At 40.8% G+C, this 16,004-nt stretch overlaps 1 protein-coding gene across 5 annotated transcripts in view; it reads right to left on the bottom strand.

The window, feature by feature from the left end:
- The window catches only part of PIP5K1C (phosphatidylinositol-4-phosphate 5-kinase type 1 gamma), a 134,910-nt gene that overhangs the window by 52,568 nt on the left and 66,338 nt on the right, over positions 1-16,004 (bottom strand). For all 5 annotated transcript variants that reach the window (XR_005010152.1, XM_036753904.1, XM_036753889.1 and 2 more), the window contains exons 3-5: positions 5,071-5,160; positions 2,943-3,073; positions 850-967 (exon numbers count right to left, since the gene is read on the bottom strand). Coding sequence is in view for 4 of the 5 variants with exons in the window: in XM_036753904.1 (XP_036609799.1) it covers positions 850-967; positions 2,943-3,073; positions 5,071-5,160 (339 nt within the window). In the remaining variant the exon portion in view is untranslated. The remainder of the gene's footprint in view (positions 1-849; positions 968-2,942; positions 3,074-5,070; positions 5,161-16,004) is intronic.

A 16,004-nucleotide genomic window follows, 5' to 3' on the forward strand; every position in this document is an offset into this window, starting at 1 on the left:
TTTCGTATTTGCTCCTGGAAGCAATAGGAAACCACTGGAGTTTATACAGTAGGGGTGTGGGGGGACTGTGACATGTTTGGACCTTTGCTTTAGGAAAATCTCTTTAATGGCTGGAGGATGGATTGGAGTGGGGAGAGACCTGAGGCAGGCAGACTCAGACTATTACATAATAATGAGATCCCTCACATAAGTTAATTTATTTCCTTTATTTTACAGATGAGGAAACTGAGGCCCAAAGAAGTGAACAATTGGAGGTTTAGAGAGAAAACATTTTTGCTGACTTAAAATATCTGGAACGCTGTTACGTGGAAAAGATCGGACTTGCGTGCTTAGTTAGGTAGAATTAGAACCAATGGGCAGAAACGTTCCACTAAAAATGGAGTAATAGTTCCCCAACCTTTGAAGTAAGATGAGACTCATGCTTGTGGTAGGAATGGGATTAAATTAGCCGAAGTCTCTTCCAACTTCGAGATTCTTTGAATGTTATGAAAAGACTTGCCCAAGTTCACAATGATTGTTGGTGATCTATCAAGTAGAGGCATAAGAATGGAATAAAAGAATTTTTTTTGAAGCACCTTCCAACTCTATGGCTGAAGTTTTGGCTAATGACATTAGATGACCAAAGATAAGCATCTGACTTTACAATTTTTAGGTCTGTTTGGCTCCTGGCCATCATGCATTAAAAATTTTCTGCTAGGCTATATTCTAAGTACTTTTCCACCAAAGTGGAGGGATAAACCAGTTGGGGAAAAGAAACAATGGTCTCCTCAGCTTAGAAATGACCAAGATGGATTGAGACCACAATGTCATGCAAAAACAAAAGAAAAAACTAAAGCATGCATTACCTACCAAATAGTCGTCAGGACGAATACCAAAGAGCTCTCGGAAATACCGAAAAGCCACAGGTGCATAGGTTTTGAATCTGAAGTCAGCATAGTGATGAGCAGGAGTGAGGTTACTTCCTTCGCTGTGCAGAAAGGATGAAAGACGGAAAAGTGTGTGAACTGGCATTAATGTTATCTACTATTTCTTTTCATTCTCATTCAAATTTTGATATTGTATTCTCCCAGCCTCAAAGAGAAAGCCACTCAAAGTACGTATGGTAATTTAACAAAATCACACAATCACTACAAAAATGGGAATCATATCTTAGAATATTTGAACTGGTCCTTAAGATTACAGAATTTCATAACTAGAAGGCCTCTTAGAACAAAAACATCAGAGGTGAAAGATATCTTAGAATACTGAATGTTTATGGCTCAGATGGAACTCAGATCAAATCCATCTTCCCTGTTTTCCAGATGGAGAAACTGAGGCCCAAAGAGGAGAAATAATTTGCCCAACATCCAAAGCTATGGAGATAAATGATACCAGCAAGAAAGAAATAATGTTTTTAGGGTCTGTATTTTGTGAAAGCAATGTGGAAGGGATCTTATTCTAATGTCAGAATGGTCTCAACTTGAATTATTATGAAAGTGAAGGTATTCTAGACCTTCCAATATAATACAACAAACATTTATTAACTGACTGTTACATGTAAGGCACTGGGGATGTAAAGACGAAAACCAGACAGTTCCTATTCTCAAAAACTTTATTCTCCTGAGGAATAAGAGATTTCAAGCTGGAAGGAACCCCAGAAATCACCTAGTTTAAGCTCCTCATTTTACAGAAGAGAAAAGTGAGAGGTTAAGAGAGTGGTGAATGGTCACAGAAGCAATAAATGGTAAAACTAGGATCTTAACCTAGGTCCTGTGATATATTATATACAAGAAAATAAACAGTAAGTAAAAGAAGTAATTCTTCACTATGAGGGCAGGAACTGGGGCAGGTCGTGGGGATTGGGGGCAGCAGAGGGGCACAGGAAAGGACTGACGTAGGAGGTGGTAATGAAGATAATTCTCTGAAGTCCACCAGGACTGTTAGAAGGCAGAGGTGGGAGGGAGTGCATTCTAGAAATGAGGCACCACCTGTGCAAAAATCTTATAGAGGTGAAAGGGTGAATGTTATACCCAGGGAACAGCCATCATGCAAGTCTATTTAGAATGGAGTGTGTGACGAAGAGAAAGAGAAGGACTGGACCTATGACTTCATTGTTTACAGGCAACTTCTGGGTGAGAAAATAGCCTCCATCAATGGAGGTTAATGCGCTTTTTCTGTACTTAGAGAACTGTCCAGAATAGTGAGAAGTTAAGTGACTTGCCCAGGGTCACACAGTAGATAAGGTCTCAGAGGTAGGACTTGAAACCAGGTCTCATGGCTTTGAGGCTAGCTCTTCATCCCCTATAGTTATTGCCTCTTACGGGAAAGTATAATGTAAAAAAGTCAGGGAAGGTAGATGTGAGCCAAAATGTGCAAGGCTAAAAGCATTAGTCTGAGGATTTTATATGGCATCTTATAGGCAATAGGGAGCCACTGAGAATTAGGCTTTCATGGAGTGCTGTTATTCTACATTTTTGAAGCAGGAATGAGCCAGTGAGGGCTGGAATGGATGGCATCTTTATTATCCTCCTCCTGATGCTCCTGGCAAAGTATCCATGCACATATGGGCTTTAGTTCTTAGGCCTGGTCTAAACCTGTTCCCAGCACCCCAAGGTGATACAGAAATAGGCCATGGAATAATACCAGAGAAGGCAGGAGGGGGATGGGGCATACTGGACACTTCACTGTTGCTTGAGCTAAGCAGTCAAATGTCTCCAAGGACACAAAGCTAAAAAGGGTCTCAGAGGCTTAGTCTTAAACAGCTGTGAAGACCCTTTCAAAGCTGTCCTTCCTTTAAGATTGGTGTTAACTGACTAGGGGTAGTTTAGGGGGCAGTTTGGGGGGAAAGGTCTGTTTTTCATATTTTTAACCATTGTTTCTACTTAGTAAGGAGTGTAGACTCCAGGGATCCTTTGACTTCCTCCCCCTTCCAGCCCACCACACATGCATTTCCAGAGCTATACCTGGGGAAAAAGATGCTCTCCACCACATAAAAATCCTGCATGAGGACATCTCTCTCTGGTTTGGAGCTCAGGTTGCCTACAGTGTAGCCAATTCCTAACTGGATGGCCCCCCGAAGAGTAGAGGAGGTGGTCTGTGGGAAAGCACAACAAAGTCACTGCACCCCTTTTTTCTCACAATCTCAGAATCTTAAGGGGTTAACTGTAACACTCAACTTCATAGGGTGACTCAGGGAGGTACAGTGGATTCAACTCTGTCAACTACAAATTAGCATGAGTTTGGTTTTAGTACTGGTTTGGAGGGAATAGTAACTCGTATAAACACCCAAATTACCTTGGTTTCTATAGTCATGTATTACTTTGTATTTATATATTAATTCGTGTATTTTGTGTTAATTTATGTATTAATTTATACCAGGAGACACTGTTTATATAATTTGTGGATTTTAACCAACATAGTTATGACTTCACACTACCCTACTTTGTGCATGGCATTTTGAACATTTTTTGGTGAGCATTACGTTATTCATCTCATTTTTATTTTCATTATCTCTATGAGGTAGTTATAGAAGGGAAAGCTAAGGGAATCTAGAGAGGAAAACTGAGTTACCTAAGTAAAATTAATACCGAGGTATACTGCCCATGTCTCAATTCCCAGGCCAAGGTTCCTTCTCCTAGGTTTCTCCTTTTACTGACTAGTAGTTAGATAATAAGCTTGTAGAACTTATTTTTGAGAGTTTTGAAGGAGGCCACTTCAAACCAGATCATTATCAAGTCCTTAATCAGCATTATATAATAATAAAGATTTCACAACCAATGCTGCTAGAATCTAAGCGTGGATAAGGCTTATCATATTGTGGACTTTCCCCCTTTCAATAGCTTAAACTGAGACACTTAAGAAACTAGACGGATTTTAAGGCAGATCAACTGCAACACAGTGATTAATCATCTCATACTATGGTGAAACTCAAGGATATGTTTAAAAGATACGTAGAAGTCTGAAATCCTGTCATAGAGCTGCCTGAACTCAAGGACTAAAGCTGAAAAGAAAATGCTGAATTTCTGGCTAGTCTGTATCAGTAATCCCCATCACTTAAGGGTTCTGAAGGACTCTCTTAATGATTTGTTTCTGTACAAGGGAATTTACCCAGTTCATATTTCCAAAGCCTTTTACAGTTTATAAAAAAACTTTCCTCACAACCACCTCAGGAGGTAGGTAGTGCAAACATTCTCTCTATTTTACAAAAGAAGGAAAGCAAGGCTCTGAGAGGGATAGAGATTTAGGATCACAGAGTGGTTAATGGTGGAGGTGGAATTTGAAACCAGGCCTACGGACTCCAAGTTCCTTCTGTGAGGCCATGCTGCCTCATGTCTCCATGTCTGTATGACAGAGCTGCTCATGATCTTGGTTATATCCAGGGTCCCTCTCTGATAGAGCTGAGACTATATTGGTTACTATGAGCAAGGGAACAGCCTCTGCATCACTCATCTCTAGCATTTTCTTTTCATAGAATTATATTATCTTAAAGTTGGAAGGAATCAAACAGGTTCTTTGGTCTAACCCTTATCCCTAAGCAAGCAGGAATCCCCTATACAGCATTCTTAACAAGCAGTCATCTACCTCTGCTTGAGGATCCCCAGAAAGGGCAAACATTACCTCATGAGGCAGTCCATTCCACTTTTGGAAAGTTCTAATTATTGGAGAGTTTTTCTTCATATTGTGCCAAAGCCTGCCTCTCTAACTTTCCCCCAGTGTCACCTAATCCCTCTTCTACATAAACTAATTCATTTCTATCATGTGCCCTCTGAAGTTCTATTCTCAAGCTAATCCTCCTAGTTCCTGAAAGTGTTGTTCCTGAAACTCACATGACCCAGTTACGCATCCTCTCACCATTCTGCCTGCTTTCCTCTGATCGTGATTCAGATTGTATATGCCCTTCCTAAAATGTGCTGCTTAGAACTGGACCTGATATTCCAGAAGGCATCTAATCAGAGCAGAGGATAGGAATGATCACCTCCTTTTGGGTCACAAGATCTGTTTTTTTTATCATTAACCTTTTTCAATTTCTTATCTGCACAAATTTCATACTCAATCTCCACCAAGTCAAAGAATACAAATCGGCAGTAGAACCTTTTTGTAGGTGGTTTCTCCAGAAGCATCCACTCCCCGATGACCTAACTTCTTTCCATGTCCACCGGACTGTGCAGAAAACATTGGAGACTGGAAAAGGAGGAGAAAGGAGAGGGACATGTTAAGTTATTGAAAAGTCATTTTTGCACAAAGCAGGGATTGGTTTGCCAGAAGGGTAATGTGTTCAGGTGCCTCTGTTTTTCTGATATGCTGCAAGGTAAGGTTTTGATGAGGAAATACTGACTCAAAGGGTGAGGAAACACCAACTCTCACAAGAGAGGTAGGCCCTACTGACTCTCCTTGTAGGGGGTGGGCGGGAGTGAAGTGTTGCTCTGTTTAAATTTGGAAGGAGATCATGGGAGGCAGACACTCTTGAAAGCAGCATCGAGATAGTGTGGTGATGGATGACCAGCCCACATGCCCCTGAAAATAGGACTGTGAAACATCTTTAGCAAAATAGGTTGCCAATTCCTCTGGAGTAGATTGTAGACTGGAAATGTCCTAGAATTGAATTCAAAGAAACATTTATCAAATGCCTACTGTATACCCAGCAATGTGCTAAGTGCTAGGAGATAAAGTTTAGATTAGAATGGAACATGCAGTCTACTACGGGAGTGAATCACATAATGTGTGTGTGTGTCCATACATACACACATCCCTAATGTCTATCCATTAACCAATTAACAGTCATTTATTAAGTACACACTACGTGCTGGGGCTGTGTGCACAATTACAAAGACTTATACTATAACCCCTACTCTAAAGGAGCTAGCATTCTACCAAGGAGATGACAGGCACATATAGAAACATATGTAATTACATATAAAAAGAACAAATACAAAGTGGTTAGACCCTGGCTAGTTTGAGAGGAAAGATAGTGGATATCAGGAAAGGCTTCCTGGAGAAGGCAGTGCTTCAGCTGAGTCTGGATGGAAGAGAAATGTTATGAGGTGCAGGTGAGAAGGGAGGGCATTCCAAGCATAGGGCAGTGAGTGCAAAGGTGTGATGAGGGGAGATGGAGTGCCGTACAAAAAGAACAAGTTTGTCACAGACTAGGTCACAGAGTGCTAGGCAGAGAGTAATGTACAATGGGCCTGCAAAGACAGCTTAGGGCCAAGGCAGTGAAGGGCTTGGAAATACTTGGCAGAGAGGTTCCTATCTGACCCTGGGGAAACATGGTACCACCACAGTTTGGCAGAGAGCTGCACTAAAGAAAATCCCCTTGGCAGCAGTGTGGAGGAGGCAAAGGAGATGAAAGACCCGAGGTAGGAACATCAATTAGGAGGCCATTGCAATAGTCTAGGAGAGAGGTGGTGAGGGGCTGAACCAAAGTAGTAACTGTGAGCAGAGAGAAAGAGTTGGATTCAAGAGATGTTGTAGAGGTAGAAAGAGCAAGATTTGGCAAGTGACTGACTACAGGGTGAGGGAGCGGGAAAAGTCCAGGTTATGAACGTGAAAGAATGGAAGAATGGTGAGGCCTTTGGCAGAAATAGGAAAGTTTTGGGGGCAGGGTTGGAGGTCAGTATGTTACATAGAACATGTATGTTAGAGAAGTGTTTAACTGAACTAGCTGCCAGAGGAATCTTCACAAAGTTCTGGTTGTGGGTTGGCTCAATTCCAGAAGGTGTCCTAAATATTTCTTGGTAGCCTCTGGTAGCGCTGCCAAAGAGAAACATAGTAAATTAGGTTCTGGATCTCTTAAATCCCAGTCTAACCTCACTGATTTGTCTGCCACTATGGTGACACTTTCTGAGAATCATAGTAGGTCGATATTTTTTCTAATGTAAGTTCTCTCTCTGCCCAACCTCTCAAAATCTGGTTTCCATAAAGGCTGAATGTGATCTATGATCAATATTATTTTCCAGTGGATACTTATATGTACACATAAGGGTTTTGATCTTTGATTTTGTCAATGTGGAAAACTCCTTGGTATGGATAGTTTAAAGACTGCCTGGGGTACTGAGAGACTAAGAGACCTGCCCATGGACACGTGGCAGATGTCAGAGGCAGAACTGGAACACAGATCTTTCTGACTCTTAAGGCTGGGACTCTATCTACCACGTGACTACCTGTTCCTTCCCTCACCATTCCTTCCTCTTTTTTTTAGCCCAGCCCTGTGATTTCTTTGGCACAGGAAACTTTGGGTGAGGACAGTTTACCACAGCACAATGACAACTTTATTCTTTAACTTATAGTCTTAGGGAGTGTCCTGAGTCTCTGAGAAGTTAAGTAACTTGCCTAGAGTCATACAGCCAATATAATATAGTTAGGGGCCAGACTTAAAGCACAGGCATAGGGAACCCCCTTTAAAGGGGCAGGTAGATACCTCTGCAACTTATAGTCCTAGAGACTTTCCCAGAGCATGGAGAGCTTAAGTGACTTGCTCAGCATCACACAGCTAGTGATCTGAAAGTCAGAGGCAGGGCTTAAACCCTGATTTTCTTGGCTAGCGCCACACTCACTTTGCTAGGGAGAGTAAAAAACAATTATTAAGTCTTTTACACACGAGTATTATTCTATATCATAATTAGAATCAATCACAGAATCTTAGCATTGGAAGACACTTTAAAAAGTCATTGAGTCCATCTCTACTCCTAATCATGAGTCCCTCTTTAGAACACCTCTACTAAATAATCAGCCAGCCTCTGCCTTACAAAACTCCAATGATGACAAATCTCGATTTCTTGAGGGAGTTCATTTCACTGTTAGACAACCCTAACTTCTGGGAAGGTTTTTCTTATATCAAGATAACATCTGTATATTGGCAACCTTCCCCTCACTGCTCCCAGTTCTACCCTCTAAGGCCTAACAAAACAAGTTGAATCCCTCTTCTAAATGATAGCTCTTCAAGTATTTGAGCATGGCTAAGCCTTCTCTTTCCAAGATGGAATATTTATGGTTCCTTCAACTTATCCTTTTATGTCCTGGTTGTGAGTCTACTCACAATCATGGTGGCCTTTAATAGGATGTCATCCACTTTATCAATGTCTTTTCACAAATATAGTATCTAGGGCAGAGTACAGTGGAACCAGCACTTCTTTTACTCAAGTCTAGATATTCTACTTCTCTTCAGTGTGGGTTAAGAATGCATGAGGTTTTGACTCATGTCACATTGTTGATTCCTATCAAGCTTAAGGTCTAATAATAATAATGATTAGCATTTCTGTAGAGCCTACTATGTGCAAAGCACTGAGCAAGCACTTCACAAATACTGTCTCATTTGATTGTCACAAAACCCTGGGAGGCAGGTGTTATTAACCCCATTTTGAAGTTGAAGAAACTGAGGCAAACAGAGCTTAAGTGATTTGCCAAGGGAAACACAACTTGTAAATATCTGAGGCTTGACTTGAACTAAGTCTTCTTGACTCCAGGCCCAGTGTTCTATCCACTGCATCACCTACTGGCCACTAAAATTCCCAAGTCTCTTCCATATGAACTGATGATTAGCTATATTTTGTACTTGTACAGTTGATTTTTAAAAAATCGCCGGTGTAATTTACATTTACCTCTATTAAATTTCATCTTATTCAATCTGTTCCCTAATTCTGGCACCATAGTTCTTGACAGGGGGGCTACGTGGTTATTTTAAGGGGTCCACAAATCTATATGCAACAAGTATTGTCATTTTCTAAGATGCATTGTCCCAGTTACAAAATTAGTACTGGAGCTGGGATTCAAATTCAGTTCTCCTGATTCAAAGTCCAACACTCCTTCCAACATACCACACTGCCTCTACTCCTACATCATTTTAATCTGTTTCCAGTTCTGGCCAAAAAAACAGAAGTTCAGAATAATTATCCAGAAATCCTACAAAGTAACTGGTTGAAAGACTAGGTCTAAAGAGAAGTCATTAATGATTTCATGTCAATCTGGAAGGAGTTTTATATGGAATGGTCCAGAGATCTGTGTTTGGGACTATGCACTTTAAAATTTTGCTAATTACTTGGATATAGTCATCAGGGATACTCATCAAATTTATGTGACATAACAGTGATACTCATCAAGTTTACGTGACATAAAGCTAGGGGGGATAATTAACATGTTAGATGACAGAGTTAGAATCCAAAAAAGATCTCAACAGGCTAAAATTGTGGGCTATTGCATAAAACCATTAAGATAGAATTTAAGAAAGGTAACTATAAAGTTATTTAGATAATTTGGGATGTCAGAATTGGAAGAGATCTAACACAAGATAAAAAAATAACTCTGTAGTAGTACAATATGGAAAAAGCTTGGCTAGACAGTGGTTCTTCTGAAACCAATCTGGAGGTTTTAGTGGACTGCCAGTTCAGTATGTTAATGCTGACACAACAGTCAGTACTGTGACACTGCAGTCAAAAAAAAAAAGTCTGATCTTGGGCTGCACTGAGTGCAAGACATTAATTTTCAGGACTAGGGAAGTGATGGCTCCACTATTCTCTCTCCCCTCTGCTCAGAGCCTACTTGTGTTCAGTTCTAGGTACCACATTTAGGAAAGATATTGATAAAGTAGAATGTATCCAAAGGAGAGTTAACTAGGGTGGTGAAAGGCCTCAAGATCATAAGTAAGGCCATAATTAAGACTGTCTGAAGGAAGTAGGGATATCTTACCTGGAAAAGAGCAGACTTAGAGGGAAAAGATAGCTTGTCCTCAAGTATTTGAAAGGCTATCATTTGGAAGAGGTATTAGACTTGTGCTGCCTGGCCCTACAGGATGCCAGGAAACACTTCAAAAAACTTCCAGAAGAGCAACAGACTCCCTCTGGAGGTGGCAGTTCCCTCCACGAGAAGTCCAACAAGGGCTGGATGACCATTTGTCAGATTTATTGTACAGGATGGACTAGATGGCTTCTGAAATCCCTTTCCAATTCTGAGATTCTGTCAGGGAATGTTGGAGCCATGATTCAAACTTAGGCCTTCTGACTCCAAACCTAGCACTCTCTCATTTATACCAGAGCTTCATTTCCACTGCTAGTAATTCATTATGGTATATATCAGAATGATGATATGATGAAAGGGAGGAAGGAAAGGTAGAAGAGAAGAAAGGAGGACGGAAGTACCGATTTACTGATTGTCTATATGTGCCAGGCACTGTAATGAATGCTTTACCAATATTATCTCATTTGAGCCTCACAGTCATCTTGGGAGGTAGATGAGATTATTATTCCCATTTAGTTGAGGAAACTGAGGCAGACATTGATTAAGTGATGTGCCCATGGTCATACAACTAATAAGTGTTCAAGGCCAGATATGAATTTGGGTTTCTTTTGACTCCAGAGCCAGTGCTTTATCCATTGTACCACCAGCAGTGAGAATATTTTTGGAGCATTTCAGGTACAAAGTGGGCTTGACTAGAATTTAGAAGCTATACTGTGTGGCAGTGAGGAAGAAGGATGAGGCCCTAGGTTGGAAAAATGACATATGAGGATTTAGAGACTGGAGTGAAACCTTCCTCCAGTTTGTTCCTCCTATAATCCAGCTACCACATTTAAATTCTGAAAACATACCTCTGGGTCACATCACTCCTCTGCTTCAATAGCCTTTAACGGTTCATGGCTTCCTACTGTATCAATTTCAATAACCCCAGTCAAAGAGACCTGTTTGCTATTCCTCAAATGGAGCCCACAATCTCTTGCCTCTGCACTTTTGGTTCAGTATTCCTTCTACCTGGAATGTCCCTCTACTCATCTCTGTTCAAATCCTATCCCACCCTTTAAGGTTCAGCTCAGAGGTCACCCTCTCCACAGAGTCTTCCCTGATACTCATTGCCAGAAGTGATCTCTCCATCCTTAGAATTCCAAGTATTTTTATAGGTTCACAAAGGTCATCTTGTCCAACAATTTTACTTACAGATGAGGAAGCTGAGGGCCAGAGAGGTTAAGTAACTCATGTCCTCTGACTTTAAGTATTATGTTCTTAATTTAATTTTTCCTCACTAATCCATTTATTACATTGTGCCTTGAATTATAGGTATATCTCTCCTAGACTAAGACTTGAGGACAGAGGCTATGTATCAATCAATCAATATTTATTAAGTGCCTACTATGTGCCAGGCATGGTGCTAAACACTAGGAATGCAAAAAGAGGCAAAAATATAGTCCCTGCCCTCAAGGAGCTTATAATATAATATGGGAGACAACATGCAAACAAACATAAACAAAGCAAGCTATATACAGGTTAAATGGTAAAAAATTAACAGAGGGAAGGCACTGGAATTAAAAGGGGTTGGGTAGAAGGTGAGATTTTGGTTGGGACTTAAAGGAAGCCATGGAGGTCTGTAGTCAGTGCAGAGAAAGGAGTATTCCAGGCATGGGAGACAGCCATTAAGAACGTCCATTCCTGAGAGATGGAGTGTCTTATTAGTGGAACAGTCAAGAAGCCACTGTCACTTGATTAGAGTATGTGTTGGGGAGTAAAGTATAAGAAGAATGGAAAGATAAGAGGGGGTTAGGTTATAAATTGCTTTCAATGCCAAATAGAACATTTTGTATTTGATGCTGAAGGTGAGAGAGAATTATTGGAGTTTATTCAGTAGGAGGGTGAAATGACTGGATTTGTGCTCTAGGAAAATGGAGGATGGATTAGAGTGGGGAAAGTGAGAAAGGTTTGAGACAGGCAGACTCACCAGCAGACTATGTAATAGTTCAGACACGAGGTGATGAGGGCTGGCACTAGGTGGATGACAGTGTCATAGGAGAGAAGGGGGAGTGTTCTAGAGATATTGCAAAAATTAAATTGACAAGGGTTGGCAAAAGATTAAATGTAGGGGGTAAGGGACAGTGAGGAAGCCAGGATGACTCCCAGGTTGTGAGCCTGAGGGACTGGGAGAATAGTGTTGCCCTCTATGGTAATGGGGAAAGTGGAGAGTGGAGGAGGGTTTAGGGGAAAAGATAATGAGTTCTGTTTTGGAAATACTAAGTTTAAGATGTCTATTGGACATCCAGTTTGAGATGTCTGAAAGGCAGCTGTAGAGAAGAGACTAGAGGTCAGCTGAAAGTTTGGGGCAGGATAGGTAGATTTAAGAATCATCAGCACAGAGAAGGTAATTAAGCTGATGGGATCATCAAGTAATGTAGTATAGAGGGAAAAGAGAAGGAGCTCAGGAGAGAACCTACAGTTAGAGGACATGATTTAGATGAGGATCTAGCAAAGGAGACAGAGAAGGAGCAGTCTGATAGGTAGGATAAAATCAGGAGAGAGTACTGTCTTGAGAACCCAGGGAGAAGAGAGTATCAGGGAAGAGAGAGTGATCAACAGTGTCAAACGCTGCAGAGAAGTCAAGGAGAATAAAGACTGTGAAAAGGTCATTGTCTTTGGCAACTAAGAGATCATTAGTAACTTTGGAGAGAGAAGTTTTGGTGGAATGGTAAGATCAGAAATCAGATTATAAAGACAGAAGGTGAAGGTCCTTATTATAGATGACCTTTTCAGGTTTAGCCATAAAAGGCAGAAGAGATATAAGATGATAGTTAGCAAGGATGGAAGGATCAAGTGAAGCTTTTTTTTTCGGGAAGGGAGAGATATGGAGATGTGTGCAGGTTGTAGGGAAGGAGCCACTAGAGAAGGAGAGAGTAGAGATTAGTGAGGGAATGTGGGTACCTGAGCATCTGTGTGATCCCTCCCCAAGCGGGGAGATCTCAGGTTTGGGCACTGCCTCTGACACTTGTTAGCTGGGTAACTTTGGAGAGTTTCAACCTCTTTGAGCCTTTTTTCATGTATAAAATAAAGATGACAATATTTATGCTGCCTCATTACAGGTTTATAGATCTAAAGAGGGAAAGGACCTTAAGGGGATCTGGTCCAATTCTTTCAAAATGGGTCTCAGAAAGGTTAAATAACATGTCTGAGTTGTATAGGTAGTAAATGAGAGAGTCAGGATTCAAACAGGATTCTGTCTCCCAGATCCAAGTCCAGCATTCTTTCGACTACATTACATCCTCATTGGGTTGTTGTGAGAAAAGTGCTTTTTAAAGCTTAAAGTGCTATAAAAATGTGAGTGTTATGAACCGCTTTTGTATCCCACCTTCACTTCCCAAAAGCTGGGTGCAGGGTCTTGCAGACGCTCAGTAAATGTTTGTCACTGGGTAAAGAAGGCCTGACTGGGGTAGGCTCCTTTGGTGGTAACAGGAAGTCAGAAGCAGTTGACTGTTAAAGGCAAAATTGGTGGATGGAGGCTCTTGGGACACATAGAGTACTTAGATTTGAAACTAAGGAGGTAGGGTGATGGTGGAGAATGAGACTGGCAACCAGACTAAGCCTCTGAGCAGGGGAATGGGAAGATAAAATGTCACTTCAAAAGATGACTCCAACTATTGTGTATAGAATTAAAGAAGGAAGGTGGTTTCAGTATATGGACATAGGGGAGTTAGGGACGTGTTTGTCTTTGCTCACATAACTCCCACCACTTGGAATGTTCATCTTTCATCACTGCTTATCAAGACCCCATTTTCTAGGTCTAGTTCAAGCCCCATTTTCTTTAGGAAGCCTTCCCTGATTACTCTGGTGCACACTAATCTGTTTCACCTTTAGAACTCCCTGCCTAATCAGTGCCATTGATCCAATGGTGCTTTCCCCCCAAATGGTCTGTAAATTCTTAGAAAGCAGAAACCAGGCTTATATGCCATCTTGCACCTAATCAAGGTATCTCAAACACTGGTGCTCTATAAAGATTTTTCGAAAGTCAGAACAGAAAGGACCTAGAAACAATATTGGAGCTTGAGGGTACCTTAATATCTAGTTCAGCTTCATTTTATAGATGAAACTAAAGCCCAAAGAGGCAGAAACCCAGAGAACAGGACAAAATTTTGCCTACTGACTTGTTTTTTTTTAAAGTGACTATAAAATCAGTTATTCTGTGATAGAATAATAGAAGATTCTTTGAAAGATGTAACATAACTGCGTTTGATGACCCTCTGGGATTATAACTAATAAGAGAAAGACAGAAGAGATATATTTATGGTTAACAAGTATTCATCCCTGTCACCGAGGATTTCTAATAGAGTCAAAATGGAAGAGGAATTCCCTGTAGATGGTAAGGTTCTTCAGATGCTCATGCTTGCAAATGGCCCTGTGCTAACTGTATTAAATTTCAGGAACAGTGCAAAGTTTCCTATAAAGATCCAAAACTACTTAAGAAGTTAGCCTAACGGGAAAAACCAGGAGGGTGAAAAAGATGTATGGTCCGAACTATAACACTCAGTTGAGTCACAGACAACCTATTGATCTGGTCCACCAGGAGACAGGACAGATGCCATACACAGACAATGGAATTATTTCCAGAACTGAACAATAAGAAGAAAGCAAGCTGAACTGTCTTTGGGAAACAGCATGCTGCTTTTAAAGACTCTAAGCTTCTCTCTGAAACAGAGGTCCATATATGAACATCGATATTCTTCCAGTGAAGCTACATTCGTGTAATTTATGGTCCACCAAAGCATACAAAAAGTGAAGGCCACAGATGAGCCCAAAGGCAGTGGAGAGGCTAAGGATGGTAGGAGCAGGCTTTAACATTAGTAATGAAGAAGTGCCTGGAAGAAGCAGAGTAAACATTCTCAGAAAGATGTCAACACAGAAAGAGTGAGCCAGTCATGCAAAGAGTGAGACTTAATGAAAGAAAAGCCTATGTGCTCCCTTCCCACTCACACAATGTTAAGGGGAAGGCCAGCACACTAGGTGGACCAACTTGGAGGATCTATGGGAAGACATGTTGAAGAGTTGCAGGATGAGAAGGTAGAGATAAGTTAGAATCTAATTCTGGAGGTAGTATTCCCAGAGATGAGATTATGGATCCATCTAAGTATCAATGTATAAGAATTTACTAAGTATTTTAAAGAACTCTTGAAATCACCCCATCGTATGGGTGGAAAATTAAAATATCAATGCTCTGTTATGCTGGGTGTTGCCTGGTACAATTGGGGGAAGGAATATTTTCTGGTTCACTTCCTCTCACTTGATAGAGGGAGGAGGGGGAAAATAAGAATCACTGTTTGGCTGAACATCCATGTCAGAGTATCAGATGAGAGAAAAAGTGATGCCCGCTTCATTTCTATAATCCAGAACTCTGGGTCACTGCCACGGGACAGAGTAGCTGAGGCAGTGGTAAAAGAGTTAGAGGTTGAAGGAAAGGACATAGAGGTCCACTGAGGTTTTCAGAAGTAGTTTTCACAATGAGAAGGATTGGGAGAGTGATATAGCTCCAGGGCCCCATGGTCTTAGAAACCTTTTTCTTCAGAAAATGCCATTCCCCACTCAGAAAATGGGAAGTGGTAATATGCCCCTCAACTCTTGACGTCAGTGATGATTATCACTTCCCAGGTCAGGGTAACTAGGGAAGGGAAAGTTTCTTTCTGAGACAGTGCTGAATCCTATCTACTCATTTTGGGCTTTCCCTGTCCCTCCTGCTTAGAACTAGTCACTTCTCTTAAGCGTAATGTTACATGAGTACTGTCTAGCAAGAGATCCCTCAGACGAAGCAGGAAGGAAAGGCAAACCTAAGCATAAAAACACAAGGGAGCCCACAAGATGGCAAGTGTGACAAATTTTCTCAGACTTATTTTTAAATTCAGACCTATTTGTTCTCCTGTAATCTGAAATTTCTGCCCAATTCTATAATAGTGAATTGCCCAAAGATACAGAGTAAAAGGCAGTATTTGAACTTAGGTCTCCTTACTCCAACTCTATTTCCACTCTACCACACTGCACTTGTTGATCTGAATTTGGCTGATCCTTTTGGAAAGGATTCATGCTTCTGATCTAGATCTGCCCTCCTGTCTCCAGTCACTGTCCTTGGAATGTTGTATTTCTGATAACCAACCATTGGTTCCAGGTGACGGGATCCATGCGATAATGATAATAATAATAATAATAATAATAATAATGATAATAAAAATAATGATAAATGTGATATTTGAAAATACTTCCCAAACTTCAAAGAGTTACATATAATGTTAATGTAC

Source organism: Trichosurus vulpecula, chromosome 1 (genome assembly GCF_011100635.1).
Source record: "Trichosurus vulpecula isolate mTriVul1 chromosome 1, mTriVul1.pri, whole genome shotgun sequence".
In the NCBI taxonomy this organism is placed as follows: domain Eukaryota; kingdom Metazoa; phylum Chordata; class Mammalia; order Diprotodontia; family Phalangeridae; genus Trichosurus; species Trichosurus vulpecula.